This window comes from Typopeltis vanoorti, chromosome 23 (assembly GCF_054136105.1).
Source record: "Typopeltis vanoorti isolate ZY-2024b chromosome 23, IOZ_Tvanoo_1.0, whole genome shotgun sequence".
Lineage (NCBI taxonomy): Eukaryota > Metazoa > Arthropoda > Arachnida > Uropygi > Thelyphonidae > Typopeltis > Typopeltis vanoorti.
The window spans coordinates 40581870-40607928 of NC_143571.1; the positions used below are offsets into that span (position 1 = coordinate 40581870).

The 26059-nt window shown below is 35.5% G+C and overlaps 1 protein-coding gene across 1 annotated transcript in view; it reads left to right on the forward strand.

The window, feature by feature from the left end:
- The window catches only part of Rab11 (RAS oncogene family member Rab11), a 152921-nt gene extending 127092 nt beyond the window's left edge, over positions 1 to 25829 (forward strand). Inside the window, exon 5 of the mRNA XM_090412835.1 lies at positions 25212 to 25829. Within this exon, the coding sequence (XP_090268961.1) occupies positions 25212 to 25342 (131 nt within the window). The 3' untranslated portion in view covers positions 25343 to 25829. The remainder of the gene's footprint in view (positions 1 to 25211) is intronic.
- The last annotated feature ends 230 nt before the right edge of the window (positions 25830 to 26059 follow it).

The window sequence follows — 26059 nt, forward strand, 5'->3', positions numbered from 1 at the left end:
ATCATAATGGTATAAGATTACTAAATATCTCTGAACAGATCAGGAGGATTGGTAATTCATTCCATCTTCATAAAATTGATAATTAGTTATCATAAGGACAAAGAATAATTTGGAAGGCAATAAAAGCAGCAAATAAATTGCAGCAAAGAGTAGCAGGTATATGATAGCAGATCATAAACTCAGTTCTCTGACAAAGAATATCAGATCTGACAAATGCACATGAAAGGTTCTTAAAAAGTTTTAAGAACATTACACATATGGAGAAAACTCTGAAGGCTCGCTTGTATCTACCAACTTTGAATCTTAAAGACAGGCATTACAGTTTAACCTATTCACTGTTTTGTGCATACTGAAGAACAAAGAAGGTTAAATTTACTTCTCAAAGACAATATACTCAAAAGAAACATTACCTTCATGCAGATATGGGGAGCTAGAAATTCTCACAGATCTCTAACAAAAGCAAAAACTAAATTAGCACATTAATTAAACATCAAGGAACCAAGTGTTGGAATGGATGGCTCAATAGATTTCACAAGAAACGGCATTATTACACAAAAATCTGGAATGAAAGCAAAGAAATAGGGAAAATCTGAATGGTTTTTTTTTAATATGTTACTTCCATATATGAAAACTTGCAGCACCTATAGCAAATTGATGTCATGTGAGAGCATGGGTTAAAAGAGAAAGGGAGAGGGGGAGTGGGATCTGTTAATGTGCTTTTTGAAGAGCTTTGTAGGCTTTGGGGTTGCTGTAGATAGAAATAATGTATGGAAAAGCTCTTCCAGAAAACAGAGAGTGAAAGATAAGTGGAAGTAGCAGTGGGCATATACAAATGAAACGCAATGTCTTCAGCAAAAAAAAAAAAAATGCACTTTTTGGAGGCTGAGGAAGCTGTAGATGTGATGTGTTTTTGCCAGGCAAGTTTACTCCAATGTGGTTTTGACTGTTCAGTTGAGTATTACCAGATGTAAAGGAAGAAGAAGAACTAAATTCTTTGTTGTGAGAAAAAAAAGAAAGAATTGTGTTTTGGAAGCATTCAATGCGACTGATCATTCCATTGAAGGATGATATGAAAATCACATTTAGGTAATTGTAGAAAATCTTGGAGCTTAAAATGTTTGTTTGAGCACCAAATGTTGTATTTTTAGAAGTGGAGAGTACTATCATTAGCAAAACTATGAAGTCAGTGGATTTCACAAGAAATGGCATTATTACACAAAAATCTGGAAATGTAAGCAAAGAAATAGGGAAAATCTGAATGACTTTTTTTTAATTTGCTGCTCCCATATATGAGAACTTGCGGCACCTACACATATATATATATATATACACACACACACACACAGAAAAAAAAAAAAAAAGGTTTTGTGCGCATATCTAAGGAGGAAAATGAGCAATATAACAGCCCTGAGGAATACGACATTAGTAAAGAAATGAAGAGAGAACACTATTCACCATTACACACAGTGAAAACTGGAGAAAACTGGTGACACATTTGCAAAGGGAGGCATACCATAAAGCCTTCAATGCCAAATCCTATCAAATGTCTCCAAAATCACAAATGCAACAACACAACTTTCTCTGAACTCCCCATGACACATGTCCAGAGGCAGGTAGTGTAGGTGAGAAGATTTGTGGATCTTGAGAGGCAGAATCTATACTGGAAGTCACTGATTATCTGGCAGTCCTCCAGGTGATGAAAATGTTGACTGTTAATTACCTTCTCCATTTCTTTAGAAGGCACTGAGATGAGAGCAATAGATCAATTATAGATAGACATTTATTTTTGGAACAGACAGATTATGGCCTTGGTTCCATGATGCAAGGTGGATTCCAGTTGAGTATGTACTGATGATAAAAACAAGAGATGTGTTCCTGAGCACTATTGAACACAAACTGAAGAACAGTTTGAGAGATATGCCATCAAACTAAACCAAGCCTTTTTGGTGTCTAGATTGTTAAAAGTTTTTCTGATGGAGAAAGGTCACAGGAGGCATGCAGTACATTGTTCCTGACATAATTGGAGGTGATTTTCCTTGTGATCTATACAGCAGTTAAAAGAATGATACCTAGAGGTCAGCTTTGCCTTTAGGTACTGTTGAATTAGTGTCATCTGGAATATAGAGAGCATGTAGGTAAGATCACAGAAGCAATTTTTCTGCATTTACATCTTCAAAGTCAGACTTATATTTGTTATGGTTTGTTGTTTTATTTTGGACTTCATTGTAAGCTGGTGTTTGTCTCAATCCACTTACAAATGCCTTAGCACACTTCTTAAAAAACCATGGCTTAGATGTTCCTTACTTTCATAGTTCCCCCCCCCCCCACTAGAAGTCAGACTTCGAGCATACTATGTGTATTGTATTGTGATATGTATATCTGTGTGTAGACTCCAGATGATCTTGATATGAAGGTCAAAATGTTGGATAATTATTCTTGTTTATATTAAATTGAAGTTATAATAAAATTATAATTAGAATGGCTTAGATATTTAGCAGTAATTTTGACTAGAGGCCTTCATCCCAACATGAATAATTTTTAATCTGGTATGGATGCTTAGATGATGATACTTAGAGGAGGAGGAAACAAATCTTGAGATAATAATTAACCAACTAAATTTATTTGACTATGAAATTATTAGAACAATATTTTTCTTTGGCCACCAAGGCTGCCTCATATCAGGATTGAGGCAGGATCCTGCCTTTATACACCCACTCCTCTGTTTTCCTTCCTGCTTTTTGTACCTCCATGACATGCTTAGTGTATATCTTTGTGCCCATGAAAATGCCTTGGTGACCAATGAAAAATGTTGGCTTAATGATTTAATAGCTAAATTAATTTAGTTGGTCACTTATTATCTCTAGACATGTTTCCCTCTAAACATCTAGATGATAAATAATTTCTGTAACATGATCAGTGGCACTATCTGGACTGGAGAATGGAAACAGTAGTCTGATGAATGAGGAGCAAATCTTGGAGATCTTTCCACTTGGCATTCTTGTAATGTCAAAAGACATGGAGTTGAGAATGGCTGAGGGAAGAGCATTCCACTAGAGATAAAACTTGAGATGATGATCTAAGTTACCAATAGGAAAGATTACCTTGACAGTATACTTTGAAGAATTGATAAGAAAAGATCTTGAATGTTGGAGCAGAAAAGATTGGTATTCTGATTGGTAGATGAACAGTTTTTTTTAAGCTCGAGCTTGGTCAATAGAATTGAAAAAAGGGAATCAGTTAGTTACAGACATTAAAGTCACCAAGGAAGATGATTTGGTTGTTTGGGTAGTTGGACGGCTGGAAATCCAGCTTCAAGGATATGAAATCAAAGAAATCAGAGTGATGCTCAGAATTAGGGGATAAGTAGAAATAGTTGATGAACAGTACGTAATGGAGTAAGGAAACCTTAAGCTAGAAAAGGTCAAAAAAAAGAGGAGATTCAAGATTTTGGCATCCTCTTGTAAGGAATACTGCACAAAACAACATATGACAGAAGTGGCAGAAGAAAGTAAAGTCAGACAGAGTAACCTCCATTTTTTGCAAGGGATGTACTCCAAGAAATCTGCTTCAAGCAAATTTCCATGTTAAACAGGAGATGCCATTTTATTTATTTGTTTTTTTTTTCTTTTCTCACATTAATTGTAGTGTACAAAATATCTTGAAACAAAATGAGCTGAAAAACAGCTCATTTTGTTTCTTTCTCATTGTCTTTAACGCTGACCAGTCAACATATTATATTCAAGAGCACAAATTCCAGTTTTATTAAACTATGCAAAGGTGTTTCTCTTGTGAATGATTTCGATAATACACTATTTAATTAAAGTAAATTAAAAATTGTCATATGCAAAACTTCATTATATAGTTTTTATATTGACATTTTCACAGACTACTGTAAACTGATTAAAATGAATTTCTGCTGCATTTTACTTGAATGATATGACAGTATTCCAAATGCCTAATGTGGCGTTTGCCTGCTGGGATCCTCGAACTTCAGATAGAGAGAGATGCAATCTCCTACACAGATAAACACTTTGAGTTATAATGGGGACGGGTGGGTAACAGATCTTAACTCAGTTTACCCATTTGCCACCACATAAGGTTAAATTGGCATTTCCATACAGATCACTAGAATAACTGTTGTCTGGTTATCATATAAGCTTGATAAATGACTTTTAACACCAGCCAGAGTAGGGAGGTTTTATAATAGAATTTCATGCAATAAATATTTTGTATAATTGGCCATTTTTGTATAAAACACCAAATTATTTAATACAACTAAACAGCAGATTCTTCTCATACCTGCTGTTTTTTTTTATTTTTTTTTTTTATATGAACTGTTATTTCAGAAAGATTGCTAAATGAATTACACCTCATTCAGTTATGACAATGCATGCCCTTTGAATGGAAAAAACTTGGGCTCAAAGCCCATCTAGGATGTGAAGAACCTTTTCAGCTGAATGTTAGTTAGCTAGTCTCATAAAAAGGTGGCATATAGACTGTGCCATTAAGAATTAACTTTTCTGTCATAGTGCTGGCCTGGTTGGCCTAGTGGCTAGCATATCCACCCTCCAGCCAAGAGGCTGTCGGTTCAAATCCAGCCAAGGACATGGATGATTGTGATTATCCAACTAACCACTTACAATATGTACTGCTGTACCTGTGTCCTGGCAAAATATCACCTTTGATGCCTTTGTGCCATAAAAATCTAATAAAAAAAAAAAAAACTTTCATAGCATTACTTAGCTTTCCATAAAGCAAAGTAACTTAGCTGTGAAAATCTAACTGTTCTGGATTTTCTTTGGTTTGAATTCCACCTATACTGCATTTTTCCAAAAGCTATTTAAGGGTATAAGCTAGATTTGTGGGAGGAAGACATTCGTAAGGTTTCATAACTGTCTTTGCAATGTTATGGTCTTTATTCGGGGTGCTTAAGGGACAAAGCTGTATAACTGAGAGGAGACCTCCACATAGCCTTTAAAGGAATGCAGAGAACTGACCAGGATTTCTGACCTAATGATCGTGGTGCACCCTGTTAGGTATCTACCTGGATATTGAACAAATGAGAATAGACTGGCAATTTGGGATTTACAAATAATATGATGGTACAACGTGACAGAACTGCATCCCAGTTGGGGCATTGCCAGGTTAAACAAGCCCTGTTGTTTTCGCTAGAGAACCAGGGCAAACAGCGAAAAGTCAGTTACTGAAAGAAATCATGAAAAACACCCCAACTCAACACCACCAGAGTTTAAGATCAGTACTATCAACATAAAAAGCCTGAATTGCAAAGAAATGGAGCTAGCTGAAGAATTGGTTAAGTACCAGATTGACATAATAGGGGGTGACTGAAACAAAAAAAAAAAGAAAAAGAAAAACTGGTGAGATCTTTCTAAGCAATAAATACAAAATGTTATATTCTGGCAGTAACAATAAGAAAAAAAGAGTAGCAGCTATAGTATTCAACACTACAAGGCTAATCTTCTTGAATGACAGACAATATCAAGTACAGTGATGTGGGAAAATATCAGAATGGGGAACTCGACAATGAGACTTATTTATGGCTGTAGTCTCACAGAAGATTCTACTAAGGTAGAAGGGGAGCAATTTTTTGAGGCTTTAGAGAAAGCAACTAACACAATGAAAAATGAAAAGATGGTCCTTGTTGGGGATCTAAATAGCAGAGTAGGAAATGATTGTCAGACATACAAAAATATATTGAGGAAATTTGGAAAAAAGAGCAAAGCTAATAATAATGGCTGTTGGATTTCTGCACAAGACATGGACTGGTTATTATTAACACAATATTCAACATAATGTGCACTATGCACATGGAGAAAAGAGGCAAGGAATAAGAAAAATCTCATTGACTGTTATTGTTGATAGCGATGTTTTCTCATTGGTGCAGGGCACTAGAGTGTACAGAGGGTTTGAAATTGGAAGTGATCACCATTTAGTTTTGAGCAGAATAAAATTGATTTTCATATTGAAAAGAAGAACGTGTAAGAAAGTTTTAAAGCGAATAAAAGTTGAGCAGCTCTCAGATGTGAACTATAGACTAAAATACACGAACATTATACAAGAAAAAAATGAAAGAGTTTGAGAACAGGAACCAAACATTGGAGATTCAGTGGCAAGCCCTGATAAAAACATTGGTTGATTCAACCAGAGGCATGTGGTGAGGTTGTCTGCAAAGATAGAAAAATCAGAACTCCATGGTGGACACAGGAAGTTAGAGGCAGTGAAGGAAAAGAAGAAAGCTTTTCAAAAGTTCCTAGCGAATAAGCCAGCTTGTGCTCTTAGAGAATAAAGATACAAATTAAGAAAGCTAAACACTCTATAAAACTAGCTGAACAAAAGTCATGGGAGGACTTTGGTAAGAACATAGAAAATAAATATCAGGAAGGTTGCAAAATATTCTGGAGGTTGTTGTAAAAGCTCAGAAATGGAGGGAAGAGTGCTGTAAAAGAAATTAGAGATGATACAGGTGACATGAAAACTGGAGAAAAAGATATCCTTGATGTGTGGAGTAATTAATTAGAAAAATTATTAAATGAAACAAGCGCTGACAGCACAGTGATAAAAAAAAACAAAAAAAAACCACTCAACAGGCATGCAATCAGGAATACACATCCATACTTGAAATAGAAAAGCCATACTCTACCAGAAATGCTCAAGTATGGAGGTATAAAAGTCCTGAAGTGCTGCATTGCATAGTTCAGTAGGCCTGGACAGAGGGACGAATTCCAGATGATTGGAGTAGCGCTCATAGTACCCATATATAAAAAAAGAAATAAAACTGAATGTGAGAATTACAAAGGTATTTCCCTACTGAGTGTTCCTGGTAAGATTTATGCCAGTATATTTGAATAAAACTGTTGAGAAGAATTGTGGAAGAGAAGCTGGTGAAAACTAGCTGGATTCAGACCAAATCGAATTCTCATGACAATCATCTTGTCATATGGCATTTGCAGGTCTACAAAACTTAAATACAGATCAAGAGAAAAGCTATTCAAAACACTACAGTTATATGGTGTCAATGGCATTCTATCAAGCAATACTAAGTTAGAATTGAAGAAAGAAGCACAGGAAGATGGTTTGACATTAAATGTGGTGTCAGAGAAGGATGTACATTATCTGCTCTGTTATTCAATATCTATATGAATCACATTATGAAGGAATGCAGTATTAAATCTGATATCAGAATTAGAAATGATCTCAGCTCTTTACTTTATGAAGATGATGTTAAACTTTTAAATAAATCCATACAAGTCTGCAAGATTCCCTGACTAAATTGAATAACTGTTTTAATAAATTTGGCATGAAAATCAGCAATAACAAGACAAAGATAAATACAGTGAAAATAGGCAGAAACATCGCAAATATCAACTGCATCATGAATGGAGAACCTATAGAACAAGTTAAACATTTCAATGAAGATGGTATTAAATTTTATTTTTCATTTTATTAAATTAAATTTTTAGTGAACATGGTATTAAATATGGAAATAGACAACAGAATCAACAAAGCTGGTATGGTAGGAAATCAACTGAATAAATTTATATGGAATAAGAGAGCAATTAGCAAAAGAAAACTTGAAAAGGAATGTGTTAACAGAGCTAAACAAGTGTTCTCTACCAAGTTGGCAGGAAAAAGATCCAGTGAAAGATCAAGATATAGGTGAATTGATACAGTAAAAAGTGCCTTAGATGATAGAAATATAAGATCCGATAATGTTGTAGTCTTGACAGATAACAAATTGATTTGAAGGAAATTTTTGATCGGAAGTTAGTAAAGATATGAGTTTGTTATGTTGTAATATCATAGTATCCTTTACACTCATCGAGGGTGCTTGTCAGGAATTTGATGATGATGGTCTTTATTCTCCACACTTACCGGAATTCAAAATGAGCACAAAACTGACAGCTGACAAAGTAGATAAACCACAATATTACCAGTATCACTGCACACATGTGAATATTTTTGTCAAATGCATACCAGTATGTTATTTTGGGTTAGTATGTTTTGCATACACATCACACTCTCTATCAAAACCATCATTCCCATTCAAGTGATGATTGACTGAAAAGGACAGGAGGGTGTTAAAACATGTGGCAATCAAAAACTGGCTACAATTGGCACAGACCATCTGTGATGAGTTCCAGAGTGCCAATAACACCATTGTGAGCACTAATATTATATGAAAATAACTTAATTTGTTCACTAGCGATGCCAGAACATCTCCCTTTGTTGATCACATCACCAATCATTGATTTGGGATGCTCCAGTTGAGCGGCAATGGCATGTATGAGCATGGCACCAATGTAGCCCATGATGACACTTCTCTCGAAGTAACTGAGTTCACGTCGTGTTGCCATATTACCTGTGTTCAACTGCTCTGATGAAATACTGCTTCTTACTATCTGTACACCACAGTTTTTATGTTATTAACAAACCTGGAATATTCCATAACTTCAAATAACAGGGATATCCAGACAGTTATTTCACCAGTCCATAGGTGCAAGCCTGTATGGTTAAGGTCATTCTTGTTTATTCAGGATGTAGAATTACTGGCAGGATCTCCCTTTAAAAAAAAAAACAAAAAAAAACTACATTCTGGTGATATGTTGCTGATATGATGTTCTCTTGGGTGAACATTCTCAATTGTTTCAGGAGCCTTAAAGCCCCAACCAAGTTTTGATACCTTTGATACACCTTTCCAGTGTATCAAAAACTTTGCCAGGATCTCAGCAACAGTTTCCTATACTCCTGTTTTTTTTTTTTTTTTGTAATTTTGATAGCATAACAAGAGAAATAGTGGGTAAGGCTTTTGTACCAAGGGGGCGGGGAGTGAGTTGTACAATGGATCTCCTTCTCTTATTATATAACAAAATATTTACAGAGGAAGAGTTTCTGGACTCTTGGCATAAGTCAGTTGTCATTGCTATCCCAACATTTTATCGTCCCATTGCTCTAACTAGCTGTCTTTGTAAGGTTTGGAAAAAATGTGATGCTTCTCTTGTACTTAGAAAGCAACAAACATCTTTCCAACACAAAATGTGTCTTTTGTAGACACCAATCAACCTTGGACCATTTGGTCCGTTTAGAAGCATGTATAAGAGACGTTTTCCTGAAACAAGAACATGTGGTTTCCGTATTCTTCGACGTGGAAAAAGCTTGTGACACAGCCTGGAGATAATGGCATATTCCAATACCTATTTGAACTGGAAATGGAGCGCCTTCCTTTTTTTATTAAGAACTTTCTATCCAGTCATGTGTTCTAAGTCCGAGGAAGGAGGAAGCATGTTATCTTGGCCATATCATCAAGAAGAGTGAGTTCCTCAAGGCTCTTGTCTTAGCATTGACCCTCTTCACCATTAAAAGAACTCAATTACTGAACATCTTTCTCCCACAGTAGGCAATTGCCTTTTTGTCGATTATTTCACAATTTACTGTTCACTCCTTCAATATGAGGGTATTCGAAAGACAACTTCATCAAGCAATTGATTGTCTCACATCATGGGCTCATGCTATCTGCTGACGAAACCTACTACCCCCCCTCCCCCCAAAAAAAACAAAAAAAAAAAAAACATATTATCCTTGTAGTTTCAGAGGCCAAGTTTTTTTGGGGACCCATCTTTGATAGAAAGCTACTTTCTTTACATGCTTTCGTCATCTTCAGGAACATCCTCTACTGAATGGGGTGCTGATCAATGTTCTTTGCTTCACATTTATCATGTACTCGTATGTTTAAAGCCTTGATTATGCATTCCAGATTTACAGTTCTGCAAGGGAGAGCATGCTCCAGTGGTTGGACCTAATCCATCATCAGGGTATCAGATTAGCTAAAAGTGTTTTTTGCACATCACCATTCGGAGCTTTATGTTGAATCAAATGAACCTTCCCCCATCACTTAGATGAAAATTGTTATTCAATATCTATATGCAATCTAGATATTGAATTTTGTCTCTTAATTATTATTATGTGACCTTCAAGAAGTCCAGACTTATCAAGGGAGGGCACCTTCACCACCACTCTGTCTCCACCACTGAATCCACCAATTACAGCAAACCTCATCATCTACATTAGTGCTTCCTAAACTTATGGATGTAAAGGTCCCCTTGGAAAAATTAAAATATTTCATGGCCCCCATCGAAAAAAAAAATTCATAATACAAACATATATTATTATGATATTTATTGTAATATGACATTACCCGAGTATTTTTAGCATCTTACATATACATTTGACATGGCACACTTAGTCTTACAACATTTTAAATTTGTTTTCATTATTTCACGGCCCTGAAGGGGACTGTGGCCCACAGTTTGGGAAGTGCTGATCTACATCAAAGCCATCTGCTGCCCACCACTACCACTAGTATTTTTGCAGACAATCACAAACATCCATGCCCATGGTGGGATTCGAATCCACAGCCTTTTGGCTGGAGAGTGGATACGATTACCACTTGGCCAACCAGGCCGGTAATTATGTCCTAAAATTAAAGTCTTCCAGATCATCCTATATGGACTAGTCTTTTTTTCTCTACATTAGGAGGACATGTCAGACTGCCATCCATGCTTTTGGTATGGAAGAGGCTATGGAAGCTATTGGCATGAATATTGACAACATTACTTGCACCAAATAAAACAGCATTCCTCCTTGGCAGGAATTGCACCCCATCCTGCAACCTCACTGTCAATTGCAGAAGTCTCGTACATGCAGAGCAGCCCACTCTGATTTCTTGTCCATCTATACAGATGGTTGAAGATCAGAGATCTCTGCTGGTTGTGTTCCTGTGTTTCCTAACATTACAATCTTCAACCAGATCCCACTTGATTGCAGTAATTATACATCAGAGTTGCATGCCATTCAGCTTGCACTTGTGCATATCAAAGAAAAACTGCTTACGCCATGCAGGTTTGTTTACACGTGTGGAAAAAACTTGTTCCCTAAAAATTTAATTTAATTATTAATTATCCTTATGGAAAGCCCGCTTGTAAGAACGGAACACCCTAAGTCAGGGCGGTCCCCGGGTTATAGACGACCTGACTTAGGGTGTTCCATTCTTACAAACGGGCTCTCCATAAGGATATTAATAATTAAATAATTAAATTAATATTTTGGGAACAAGTTTCTTCCACACATAAACAAACCTGTATGGGGTAAGCAGTTCATTGGTGCAGCATCTTTATGCTAGCGGCTAGTACAGGGGTATTATTATTGCCACATATAAGCCATTATAGTATGTTGTTATTATTATTATTATTACCGTATATACGCTGTTCATCAGGGATCTGAGTTACAAATCCAACCAAAAGATGTTCTGAGGAACATATCTCGTCCGTAACCTGGGGATTGCCTGTAATTTATATGGACTCTAAGTTCTTTACAGGCTACCTTCTTTCCAGTATATAATCCACACCCACTGCTTGATGAGGTGCTACAACTCTTGTACAACATAAAGTCCGTTAATTTTGATGTTTGGTTACGTTGGATTCCCAGCCACGTTGGAATTAAGGGAAATACATCGTAGATGCAGCTGCTAGATTAGCTCTCTTTCTTGACATACTGTTTTACAGTTTCTTATACTGACTGCACATATAAAGACATCAAAATTATTTGCCTAATGACAACACTCCTGGCAGGAAGCACTGACAAATAAATTGCATGAGATTAAGCCCAAAAGTAAGCACTGACAGTCTAGCCAACATAGAAACAGAAGAGAGGAAGTTGTTCTTGCTAGGCTTTGCATAGGTCACAATCATCACACACATTCATATTTACTGAGAGCTGATGACCCACCTGTGTGTGTGGGAAAATGCAATGCCTGTCTTGCCATTAGTCATATACTGGTGGAGTAGAAGTGCTTCACGAGAGAGAGAGAGAGAGAGAAATGACATTTTTACTTCTCTGGCCTAGTCCTATACATTCACCCAGATATTATCAGACTTGGATAGATTGCATGATGTTTTCAGATTTTTACAAAGCATTAATTTATTCAGATATTTGATTACGAATTTGTTTATATGTAGATACTGCATTGTAGATATTAAAATTTGTATATATGTTTTATTTACTCATTTATCTTCTTATAACCATATACATATATTTTATATTCACTAATTTATCTCCTTGTGGCTGTTTATTTATTTACCTATCAAAACTCTATGTCCTGGTGCAGTGTGACCTTTGCTGTCATTGCACCATAAAACCCTAAATCAATCTCGAATGCATAAGATATCGGCCATAAAAGGTAATGCCAGGGGTAAAGGAAGGGTTTAGCATGGCTAGATTCCAGATACACCTAAAATAACTTCTAACTTCATGAATGCAATGGCTCTATGTATATAGTATGCCTACAGATTCAAGACCCTTCGACATGTCACAAAAAGAGAATCCCTTCCGATAATAGGGTAATCAATTCGTCTTTTGAGATGAGTTGTTTATTATTACATGTCGGAAAATTAACTTCTCTTTTATGATCATTGTAGTTTTTAAAGTGATAACTATTTTGCTTGTATAACAGTTGGAAAATTTTATCTATAAAGCATGTGATTTCACGTGTTGGCGACCAATTCGTACGTCCTTCATTTCTTTCTCCCCTTCAGCATGAATCGACTATTCTTGGCACCAAGCCAAGTGAAGGTCACACTGCAAAGCTCTACAAAGTGTGGGCATACTATACCAGTGTTGATGTCTCCAGAACATTAGATATCATTCACATCTTGCTTCTAATGATATTGTCGTAATACTCTTTTAATGATATTCTAGCCCTCGTGAAGTTAATAATCTTGGCAAACGTTTTCAAATTCTGTTATGTTGTACCATCATTTTACATTGTGGTTTAATCCAATAAGAATACAATTTTTGGTCCGCTAAATCCCAAATCTCAAATAGAATCAACAAAGCCAGTATGCTAGGAAGTCAACTGAAAAGAAATATAGGATCTGATAATGTTGTCTTGACAAATAACAGATTGATTTCGAGGAAAGTTGTTGACAGGAAGTTAGTAATGATGTAAGTTTTTCATGTAGTACTATCATAATTTAAAAATGATATTTATACTCAAACTTTCAGACACTTGATGGGCTAAAATATTAGTGGGCTGTTGGTTAAACTATTTTTAGTGCATCTGGAATCTATTCTACTAAACCAGTGTTTCTCAATCTTTTTTGGATCATGCCCTACATCGTCTCAAAGATTTTGATGCCCCCTCTAGCATAATAGTCAGCCAGCTTCTGAAAAAGAATAATATAAATGTGTATAAATATGTACATGTACATTTTTTAATTGCCCGCCTGTGGGGCGTACCCCCCCCCCCACGTTGAGAAACACTGTACTAAACCCTTCGTTTTCCCCTGGCATTACCTTTTATGGCTGATGTTTTATGCTTTTGAGACTCGACATGTATAACTTCCCTACAAACCTCACTTAATGACTTTAGTAATAATAGACTTAAATCCACGAGAAAATAAATTTTTGATGTTAATTAGATTCATTGGCCATATAACTACAAAAATATTCCACAAACTGATACATGTGGGGGAACTATCTGCACTTTAACTCTTACCATCCATATGCAATTAAACAAGTTAGTTATTCTTTCACACTTTATAAATGCATATAAATTCTCAACAACAGATATCTTAATAACAAAATTAAAAAATGAACAGAGAACGTCAAAACTCGCAAATATCCTATGCAATTAGTAAATTACAGACCTAACAGCCAGAATTCGATTAAATATCCCTACCACTACAGAAAACTTTCCAGCATATAAAATAGTAAAATTACCTTATATCCAAAACACATAAAAGCATATTTATTAACATGCAGATTACAAATTAGTTTTCACCACTAATCACAAACTAGCTTCCCTTTTGAAACCCGCCAAAATTCACAAAGAAATATTGGAATATCACAATGTGGTATACAGATTTCCTTGTCAACATGATTGCAATGTTACTTATACTGGCTTGACAATCAGATCGCTATGGTTGCAGCTACAAGAACATTTTTGTGACTAACATTCTCATTCCTAAGCAATAAAAAGAATAAAAAATAAAAAACCAAATATCAAGCATTCTTCACACCTCTGAAGACGACTCCAGTCAAAATGGCTCATACACAGTAATGTAACATTTTTATTTCATTCATTCATTCATTCATTCTTTCTTCCTTGGAGGTTTTGTTATATCACTATTTCATTTATTTTTTTCCGGTTTTAAATTTGCCATGCATTTTTAATCCTCACTTTTAATTTTTATTTTACAGTTTGGTTTAAATTCTCTTGCAGTTAATTTTTTTATGGTGGTTTGGTTTTATTACTATACTTATCAACGATGTATTATGTTCCAAGTAAACTTTCAAGTTAGCAAAACAAAAACACGAACTACTCCAGGTCTATTTTATTTTATTTTATAAATCTTTGCACTGAAATGCAGTGCTACATACTATGATCTACCAGAGCATAGGCTGCCTTTGTCCTAATAGGCTAGAAAGGCCGAAGCCAAAATAGATCAAGATCTATCCCACTCCAGTACAAGATATTCTAGAAGTCATTTGTTGATGATGACCCCAAGCCACAAGTGTACCCTGCAAAGCTCTGAGCGACATGATCTTAATGTCTGCCAAAGTAATGCCTGTAGAGGTCAAGTCTTTGTAAGTCTCATTGTACCATACACCATGAAAGGAGATGGTAGCACTAGTGAAATGAGGAGCTGTCCCAAACTCCTCTTTAATCTGTCAAGCAATATCTATATCATAATATGAGACCTTGTTCCTGTGACTGACGAGTGGGTGCCCAGTACTCGCTATCTGTGCATCAATAACCCCAAACTCTTTTATCCTTCTTTGCAATTAAATTGGGCTTTCTAATACCAACTATACTCGGGTTCAAGTGCAGTCTCCCAACCAGTTATTTAATATGGAGACCATGGTACGATGCTGCTTCACCCAAATACCATGAGTTTGAAAACAACATTGAGCAATATGAGAAAGGGTTTCACTCTAGCAGCAACTTGCCCTACAATTTATGTCGCATCTGCCGCTGCGAGTTGTGTGGGCCCTCATGGGCAGGGCATTGATCCTAGCCCTAATTAAGTCAACAAATTTGCAACTAGGTAGGAGTCTAATACCTTCCCATACCCATTGATGCTGGGGAGGCACTAGATTAGATCTATAAAGTGATGCACCATTGACAGAGCTGTGTAGCCCAAGTATCAGTTGACCTTGATACTTGGTCCACCCTGTAGCATGCCAAAAGTCTTCCTGGATAATAGGACAATTAAATGCATCTCTGCAAATTTGAGAGGTGGATATTTCTAATTTCTTAATTCTATTATAATGGAGGCATGGGATAAGTCAGTGGAGGGAAGGGATACCAAGTCTGCCTCGGCATTAAAATAGGCAACAGGGGTATCTAATGATAGCCCAAGCCATGAACAAACAGCAGAGCGAATAGCCCTATCCATGCGGGACAGCACTGAGACCAAGTATGAACTTATGATAGTACCTAGGGAGCAAATAATGAAAGGAGGAAAAGCCTTTGCTGGGATTTGAGAGGAGCTTTTTTTTAAAGATGACAAAGCAAAATATTCAGACACCCGCCTTGAGGCGGGTGTTTGAATATTCATTAAAATCACAGGAAAAAGCCAGTGCATTTAAAACACAGGGGTGCTCTTTAAGAAAATAAGCATGTATTCAAGAAAACATCCATGTATTCAAGTTTGCCAGGGAAACTCTTAGAACTTTCCCTGGCAAACTTGAATACATGGATGTGGGCTAATTCGATGTAGTAAGGTAGCTAATTCAATTTCAGAATGAGGCCAAACTGAAAATATATTATCTACATAGCAAACCCAGAAAGGCGATTGAAGATAAATGGTTGAAAACAAAGCATCTTCCAGATGGTTTAAATAATAATAGGGAGAGAAGGTTCATAATGACTGTACGTTCCTTTTTTTTTTTTTTTTTCCTTTTCTTTTTTTTTTTTTTTAAGATCTTATATCATCATCAATTTCTTGATATGTACCATCAGTGGATGCTCAGACTATGACAGTACTACATGATTAAGTTTACATTATTAATAATTCCCTATCAACAATTTTCCTCCAAACTATATTACTTGTCAGCACTCCAAGATTGTAGTATCTAACATTTTGGTCTTCTAAGGCACTTCTCACTGAATCAATCCAACTAGATCTGGGTCTTTCTTGCCATCTTGACATCAAACTTGTTTTGCTAACCCTTCCTCTGCCATTCTATTTCAGTGACCATGCCACCTTAGATTAGCCCTGCTCGCACATTCTTGAATGCAATCAATGTCAAGTTCCTTCCTAATGTCTTCATTTTTAATATGATTTTACTATTGATGCTATCTGTTTAGGCTCCTAATTCTTCTAAGAACTCTCATGCCTGTGGTCTCTAATAATTGATCAAGTGCTTTATTTTGAACTCAACTCTCAGATCCATAACTTAAGACTCTAAACGCTTTATATTTCCATCTAAAATATCCAGGTAATAAGAGAGAAATTAGTCGGAACACTAAATTAGCTGTATACAAGACAGTGTTCAAACCAGTTTTAACTTATGGATCTGAGAGCTGGGTCAGAAGTAAAACACTTGACCAAAGACTAGAGACCACAGATATGAGATTCCTGAGAAAGATTATAGGCGTGAACAGATGGCAACAATGGCAATATCATATTAAAAACGAGGATATTAGGAAAGAACTTGACATTGTCAGCATCCAGGAATGCGTTAGCAGAGCTAATCTCAGGTGGTATGGTCACTTAAATAGAATGGGCGAGGAAAGATTAGCAAAACAAGTGTTCTCTGCCAGGGTGGCAGCAAAACGACCCAGAGGAAGGCCAAGATATAGGTGGATTGATACGATACAAAGTGCTTTAGACGATAGAAATATAAGATCTGATAATGTTGGAGTCTTGACAAGTAACAGACTGATTTGGAGGAAAATTGTAGATAGGAAATTAATAATGATGTAATTTTTTTCATGTAGTACTATCATATCCTGTACACCCCTTGAGGGTACATGGCAGGAATTTGATGATGATGATGATGAAATATCCAGGTAATGAATTTGAATATCTTCACAACAGAGGTAAATTGTAATACAGAAGGCAAAATGATGTCAACCAAAGGGATGTTAGTGAACAGAGAAATCATATCACAGCTGACTAAATTATGAGAAGCTTGTATGGAAATATTTATTAGTTATTTATTTTATTTTTTTAAGAACATGTGCAGAATTCTTGATAAATGATCTGGAGAGGGTTTCCCCAATGGTATATTTGTGTTGTCTTCGATATAAACAAATCATATTTTTGCTTGTATTTGCACAAATGCTTCTCAGAAGAATGAGTTAATGATTGTTTAGAGAGACAAAGAACAATATTCAGTAATTCAAATTAGCAGAAATCACCTTCAAGATCAGAAATAAATTGTATTATCAGATGCTTTTTTCCCTCCACTTTAAGTTGATTCTGTATAATAGACAGGGAGGGGGATAAAGTGATAATTACTACATCATACACGTTAAACCTCAAAAGTCTGTTCATGCACAACATGGAATTGAAAGATACAGTATCTTTTGGAACAAGACTTACTTTTTTCCATAAAAGCAGTCTTAATATGAATATCTCTTCAAAGAAAGTTCTGATACCCTATTATGGTGACAACTTGAATCAGAATGATTGCTTCACCAAAATTTTTGGCATATTCTCATTCTATGTAAATATCAGAAATGATTTGTGGCACTTGATGCTATTGGTTAACCATTTATTTTATTTGCCTTGTATTCTGTCTCTTTGAACTGCTTATTTGTTATCATATATTGTTTTCAGTATGAAATATTTGTGTTAATTTTATTAAAGTTATTTATGTGTCTAACATGTTTTATCTTTCTTGAATGGAAATATCATTCACCCTTTGTCTTGCATTTGATTTTACAGCAAACTATCTTCATGTAAACCCCTCATTTCTTACTGCTGACTTACGTCTAATCTAAGCATAGGCTCCATACTACAGTGTCTCATTTATACCTTATAATTGTAGTGTTTTGAATAGTTTCTCTCTCTTGTCACTAATATATGCATTTTCAGATCTACAAAATTGAAATGCAATATCCTTGTGATATTCCTATATTTCTTCAGTTTCCTAAATTAACATGGTTCTGGCAAACTCTGTTTGGCTTGAATCCAGCTTATTCTTCGACATTTTCTCTTTTCCATTTCTGTAGCATGCTCCCATAGGTTATACCTGGAGGGAGATTTTTCTTCTGGGTATATTTAGTGTTATTATCTTTTTATGAGGGGGGGGATGAAAGTTCTGATAAACACCTAGAACAAAAATGAAATTAAAGCAATTGATATAGCCAGAAGAAAGAACATATCTTAAACCCTTTAACCCCCATGTTTCATCACATCATAATAAGTTTTTCTTTTGGGATATATAAGAAGACATGGCAGAGGTTTTCAAGAAATTCAAAGACACAGAGATGGCTGTCATCAAATTTTTTGTGCTGTAAGAAAAGTCCACAACCGAGATTCACCAAACTTTGTATACTTCAGGGGACTGTGCCCCAGCATATCCAACAGTTGCCAGATGGCTGGCAAAGTTTAAAACTGGGCATCCTGAGACAACAGATGCCCCAAGGTCAGGAAGATCTTCCACAGTAATCACACCTGAAAAGATCAATGTAGTGTATGCCATGATCCTTGATGATAGATGAATACCAGCCAGAAACATTGCCAAGACTGTGGATATCCAGTGAACAAGTTAGGGTCATTATCCATCAACATCTGGGCATGTTGAAGCTGAAGTGGGACCCCAAATGTTTGAATGCCGACAAAAGAGAGAACATGTGCTGTCATCTCACTGGATTTTGGGTCATTTTGAGAATTCAGGTACAAATTTTATGGCTCGTATTGTGACTGTTGATGAAACATGGCTTTATCACTATAGCCCAGAGACCAAACAACAGTCACTGGAGTGGAAACACAAAGGTTCTCTACTGCCAAAGAAGTTCCAAACCCAAAAGGCAGAAAGGAAGATTCTTGCCAATGTCTTTTGGGATATGGATGGTGTAATCCTTACTAAGTACCTCAAAAGAGGTGAAACTGTTACTTCAATGTTTATTCAATGGAATTGAAGGAGGTACTGAAGGAAAAATGGCGCAGGAAACTGAGCAGAGGTGTGTTGCTTTTGCAGGACAACGCACTTGCTCACACTACTCATGAAATCGAACAGACAATACACAATTTGGGCATTCAGTGTCTGCCTCACCCACCCTATTTGCCAGACCTAGCCCCATCTGACTATTTTCTGTTCCCAAATTTAAAGAAACATTTGAAAAGAACAAAATTTACCACAGATGAAGTCATATCTACAGCTGAGGATTGCAAATGATGGTGCAGCCTTGTAACAAGTGTATAACACTTTGTGGGGAATATGCGGGATAATGTATAAGTTACATGGGTCTACCTCAATATAAACATTTTATTTTTATATCTCCATATTTGAACATTTCTGGTCAAATATCATCTTCAGATGCCTTTCCACATTTTAGGTTTTTGGTGGCTTTTTCTACTCATCTACTCCGGCTACTTTTCTACATGTTAGGTTTCTGATATATTTTATTTATTTTTTGGCACCCTAGATATTGAAATATACTCCTCACTGTTCTGCTACTGCTTATCTCACATTTTTTTTTTTTTAATTAATTACTCCAGCTATTCTGAATATCCATATTTTCAGTTTTATCTCATCTTTGTCATGCAATTCCTTTCACAGTACTCCTTACTCAATTTCTAAGTTATTTCAATGGACTCCAAACTATTTGCCATATTCATGCTATTTATCTGCTATATTATAAAGCAACTGTATGGCTTATACATGTAGCAAAAAATATATAGAATTTTGTATAAAAACTCCAGTATATTTCATCCAATATTACATGGACTTCATTTTGAAGTTGTTGTTTTTTTCCCCTTTCACTGTTTTCTGTTTTCCAGTTCCCTGATGAATACAGCTGTGGATTTATCTGATGATGATACACCAGCCAACATACCTGATTATGTTGTACCATCATATCTGTTCCTGGTTCAAGCCAATACAGCTCTTGCACTTTGTAGCAAATTATTGCAGATAGCAAATATCTCTACATTTCTTTCAGCTTGATTACTGGAATTGGAGAAAGAAAGCCAGTTTGAGTTGTAAAAGGCCTCAATGAAGATGACCTTACTTTTGATTATTTCAACTGAAAAAAAAATGAAGCTTTTAGAAAACGGCAATCAAATAGATCAGAATGGCTTTGACAAAGACAATGAATGTTGAAAAAATGCAACCAGAAAAAATTTTGAGCAAGAGTAAATCTGAAGTTCAGGACTAGATTTGCCATTTCATGATTTGGATATCAGATTTTGCAGTGATGGTTTAAAAATTTGTATATATCAGAATGAAATCTTGCTTATGTCTAAATGAAGAGTGAAGTTGAGTAACAATAATTATTTTTGTGCGGTCACGTTATGAAAAGCCCCCCCCCCCTCTCTCTCAGTCGTTCTCCAGAAGTTATTTTGGAACCTTGCAATTTTGTCTCATGTTTTTCATAAGAGAATAAATAAGACAAATTTCAGATGATTCTAGAGAATTTTGGATAAATTGATCTTTTTGAAATTTGAAAATTCTACTATATCTCTAAGCAAAGATTTGGTTTTAATGCTTTCTTATAATACATTTTCAGTGTTTCAAAAAAAAGAAAACTTTTTTCCTTTTCTGAAATTTCAGATAATACTTTTATCTTTAAACAAATTGATTGCAGTACATTATTTACAAATTAATTTTATATATACTGTTAAACATGTCTTATGTATCACTAAATTTTGAGAGATATATAGGAACTACATTTCACTTTATACTGAGGTCCAAAATTTTTAAGACTGATTACAATTCTTTTATTTTTAGTTTTTTGTTATTACCATTCATACATTTCTGAATTGACAGATATAATTGGAATAATGTAATATAACTGATTCTGTTAAAAAAATACATTTCCTTGGGGAGATGAGTGGATATATCATTCCAGAAAGCCTTCATCCCGCAAAAGAAAATTTAACATCACTTTGTTTAGTATATAAGCATTCATCTATTTGACATAAAGGTTAGCTCATTATATGTAGACAGGATAATAGCAGAAAGTTGCTTTTGCAGCATTAAGAGTGTGTTCAAGTAATGTTGGAAATCTGAAAAAATAGTGTAGTGGAAAATATAACATAGTATATGCACAAGGATAACCTTAGCATATGACACATCATACAGTATAATTGGATTTTTCCAAGAACTTGTTGGAAATAACACTTGATTAGGTAGTTTATATTGCTTTGATTTAGCTTTTGCCCAGTATTTCAAAGTGAGTTGGATATCTTCAGGATATGTCAGAATAATTTTCTATAACAATGTACGCACCTCTTTTAGAATAAAACGTATATTTGTCATCACACGTGGCCTATATAAGGAAAACGGATATACTCTAGGATCATCTGTATATCTTTATAGTACTGTCGATAGCATATGGAGGAATTTTTTTAGACTTAGAAAGAGAAAGAGGTATTATCATAAAACATTGTATTTGTGACATTCTTGAAAGACTCCATCACCCAAAATTACCTGGAGCCAGCTTTATGAACAACTGGAAATATAAGTATGTCATTTTAATTTGAGGTAGAAACGCGAGGAAGCTAATAAATACCAAGGGACCAATAGAAACAATCATCCAGAAGTTCAGAACATCTAGAATTTGGGTTAATAGCAAAATCCTATGGGAAGAGCTGTACAGTTTTTGTTTGGGTGGAGGAACACATGTAAATGAAATATCAACTACAGTAATCACCAGCACAGCTGTTATAAAGAGCATCGTGATTGGTCCACACAATTGTAGAAGACTGATGTGGAATGATTAATCATACACTTTTTTTTTTTTTTTGATCAGATGAGGGAGTGTTTTGGTGGATGCCTGATGAATGAAATGCATTATTCCCAAGTATATCATCCCATTTGTAAAATTTAGTTGTAGTGATATAATAGTCTGTAATTTGTTTCTCTTGGTATATAGACTTGGACCTTTTGCTTGCATTGCCTAAAAAGACGAACAACACTATGCTATGATAGTTTTGACTGTATATTATGACCCTATGTCTCTTTCAACTCAATAATGTACCATTGTCATGAGGTTTCTGTTGTGAATGGCTTTGAGGAAAGTTTGAAAAAACTTTTTGATGCATGTATAAAATCCTAATCTTAACCTGATAGATCATCTCTGGGATGAAATGGAACATAAAGTGCAAGCCAGGCTTTTGTTTGGGCCTAAAAGAGTGGCCCGTTTGAGTCAGAAAGAGTAGTGAAAAGAATTCACAACGTGATGCAGATGACCCTGAAAAGTAATTATTCGCAAGCAAAGGAGAGCCCATACTATTATTGAGTGTTCAACTTAGGTTTCTAATCTTGATAGGACCTCCTTTTGCTGTGATGACTGCAGCAATCCTACAGGGCACACTTTCTACAAGCATACAACAGCAGTCAATGGGAATGTTGGATCATTCTACCTGTAGGGATGTAATGAGGTCCTGGACTGTTGTGTGGGGGGGGGAAACATCCCTTAACCAAACCCGATGCACCAATTCATCCCTCAAATGTTCAATAGGGTTGAGATCAGGGCTCTGCAGAGGCCAATCAAGTTTGGTGATACTCATGTCCACAAATCATGCAATTACAGAAGCAGCCTTATGAACTGACAATGGTCAGTTCCATAGAAATGCCACAAAGTAGGAAGAATTGCATTGTTTCAATATATCTTGAAGTTTAGTGTTGTTGCACCACAAACAGGTCCAAGGCTAAACCATAAACCAGGAAAAACAAGACCATACCACCACATTGCTATTTCATAGTTGGGGTTACACACTCTAGTAAGAGACAATCACCAAGGCTTCCACGAATTCATAACCCAGCTTTCCAAGACTTTGTCACTGTGCACCACTGACGATTCTGCATTAGTTCAGTCATGTGGGGGCTTGCATGTTGTGAGCCTCGCTTTTGAATGTTTTTGTGCAGATTTGTGTTCAAGTTCAACTCTGCATTCAACGTGTCAGCCAACAAATGATAGTTTTTACAGTCACGTTCGGTGAGTGGTGGGTTGTCCATTGCAGGTAACACTTGCAGTTGACTGCCTGCGCTTCCATCTCAGTATGGTATCACTTATTTGTTAACAATTCAACGAACAGATAGGCCTGCAACATGGTATCCTATCACAGCACCTCTTTCAGTTCCCTTCTCGCAACCATTTCACCCACACACAGTTGCACTGATTTGGCAGTATCATATTCCTCCAATTTATATTGGCTACAAAGACATGACTCGTTATATGGCACAATGCATCTAGCCCATGGGAGTGTATTTGACTGCCCTGGTTTAAATTAGACAGAGTGTAATCTGCATCATACCTGTTACCATGTTTCAGCAACAAATGTAGGCCAGCAATAAAGACTGCTACACTGGAAGGTAGTTCCTAAAGATGTCTGTGAATTTGATGAAATATAAAATTTTATATTCCTCCAATTTATACTGACTACAAAGACATGACTCGTTATATGGCACAATGCATCTAGCCCATGGGAGTGTATTTAACTGTAATCTGCATCATACCTGTTACCATGTTTCAGCAACAAATGTAGGCCAGCAATAAAGACTGCTACACTGGAAGGTAGTTCCTAAAGATGTCTGTGAATTTAATGAAATATAAAATTTTTTATATATATATATATATATATATATGTGTGTGTGTGTGGCAAGTTTTTTATCTTGGGTATAATATATGTTAAAGATACCAAGTAATTTTATAACCTTGGTTTTAATTCTTTTCCCCAAGTAAGCAAACAGATAAGTTTGTGCCTGAACATAGTTCAAGTTTCATGGTAGTGCAACGCCAAGGCAACACCATGGTAAAGGTGGAGCAAGCTCTGATCACTATCCTTGATATTTCCTATAATGTAAAACACATCTCCTAGGAGATGTATGATGTTATACATTATGGGTGGGGGTCACTACCCAGACCGGTTTCAACCTTTTTTGAGGTCTCATCAGTGAGTAGGCAGACTCTGAAATGCCAAGGTTTTAGCAATACAGAGCTTATCAATTTTACCTATGCAAGTTGCCACAAGGTGCTTTGACCTTATTAAGTAAGAATCTCTGGATGAGAGAAAGATGTGGCAAGTTTTTTACCTTGGGTATAATATATGTTAAAGGCTTCCACATGAGAATTGAACTACGTTCTGGTGCAAACTTATGTTTGCTTACTTGGTGAAAAGGATTAAAACCAAGGTTATAAAATTACTTGGTATCATTAACATATATATATATTCAATATATATTCTTTTTTAGTTGCCTAAAGGAGTGGATGAACCTTTTCCTGTGTTAACTTTTGTAAATGAGTAGGCAGCTGAGCTCTACCATTTTATCAGACCACTGAATTTATTTCTGTTAACTTTTTATCTTAAGATGAAAATATGGTAGACGTCTGTCATCATTGTGTTCCTGATACTACCATTATTGTATAAATATCACTATATATGGTTGATTTTTTTCTGAGTTGCAGGGTTAAAAATCAGATATTATTTTGGAGAAAACAATCCTTTCTTCCTCTGCCAAAAATTATCTTATTTAGGGAATCATTGAAATATTACATTTAAATTAGTCTTATTTTGTAGGTAACAAGGATCATCAGACAGTGTAGATTGAAAATCTTGCAAACATGTTAACAAGATTTGCAGTAATCATGCATGCATGATAGCATGAAGTCATTATTACAGAACAAGTAAATCACTAGTTCATTGTATACTAATCAGTGTGACTCCTCAACTCTTTGTAGCTCTTGAACACCAAACCAAAAGATATCTTGTAAAATGTCTGTTCGCTGTTATATAAACCTGAGTATGATTACTATTAGTGAGGAAATAAGTTGAAGAGCCATTGCAAATACCTATCAGGTGCAGTTATTCCCAGTACTTAAGATGCTAAATATCTCTTTGTGGAACATATATCTAGTTCTAGTAATATTTTTCTCATGTATATGTAGTCAGTATTTAAATAGAAAAAAAAAAGCATGTAATACAATTCTGTATATAGATATATTTTTATTCTAGAAATCTATCGCATAGTATCTCAGAAGCAAATAAGAAATGATGCTGACGATCCTTCAGGAGATATCATCAGGCCTACCCCTATTCTTCCTACAGAAAACACCGATATGAGACGGAAGACCTGTTGTCAGTAGTCTTTATATGGATTTGGCACAATGTAATTATTAAAATGATATGCACTTCAGAGGATTTGATGTGATTATACAGTAATCTCTGTTATCCAACCACAGCAGGATGACTTTCTGGTCATATTACTGAGGTCATATTTGAGGGTACAAATACATAGTACATACAAGAAATTGGCTGAAACACACACTAAACTCATTCAAGGGTCAGTTAATTGACAGTTCATGAATTCATTTGAAGGTTGGATAACTGAGAATCACTAATTTCTTTAATAACATGGTGGTTCATTTTGAAAGATTTGAAAATAATCCTAATACTTTCAAATTTATTGATTACCATAATTGATCACTTGATATTAATGAATTTGGGAATTGGACTTTTATCAGTAAATGCTTAGGATAGATGTCTCCAAACTATGACTCGCTGGCTATATATATATATATATATATATATATGGGAATAAATTTTTAACTTGGGTATATTGTATATTAGGATAACCAAGCAATTTTATATGCTTGGTTATTTTAGCTCCTAAAATAACCAAGCATATAAAATTGCTTGGTTATCCTAATATATATATATATATATATATATATATATCTGGTTAATATGACCCACTGGCTATATATATGAGGCTATTTTAACATTGTAAATTATTACATAGTATTTCTTAGCTTATATTCTAATTAACTTGCAAAACTCAGAAGTTACATCACTCAGGTCAC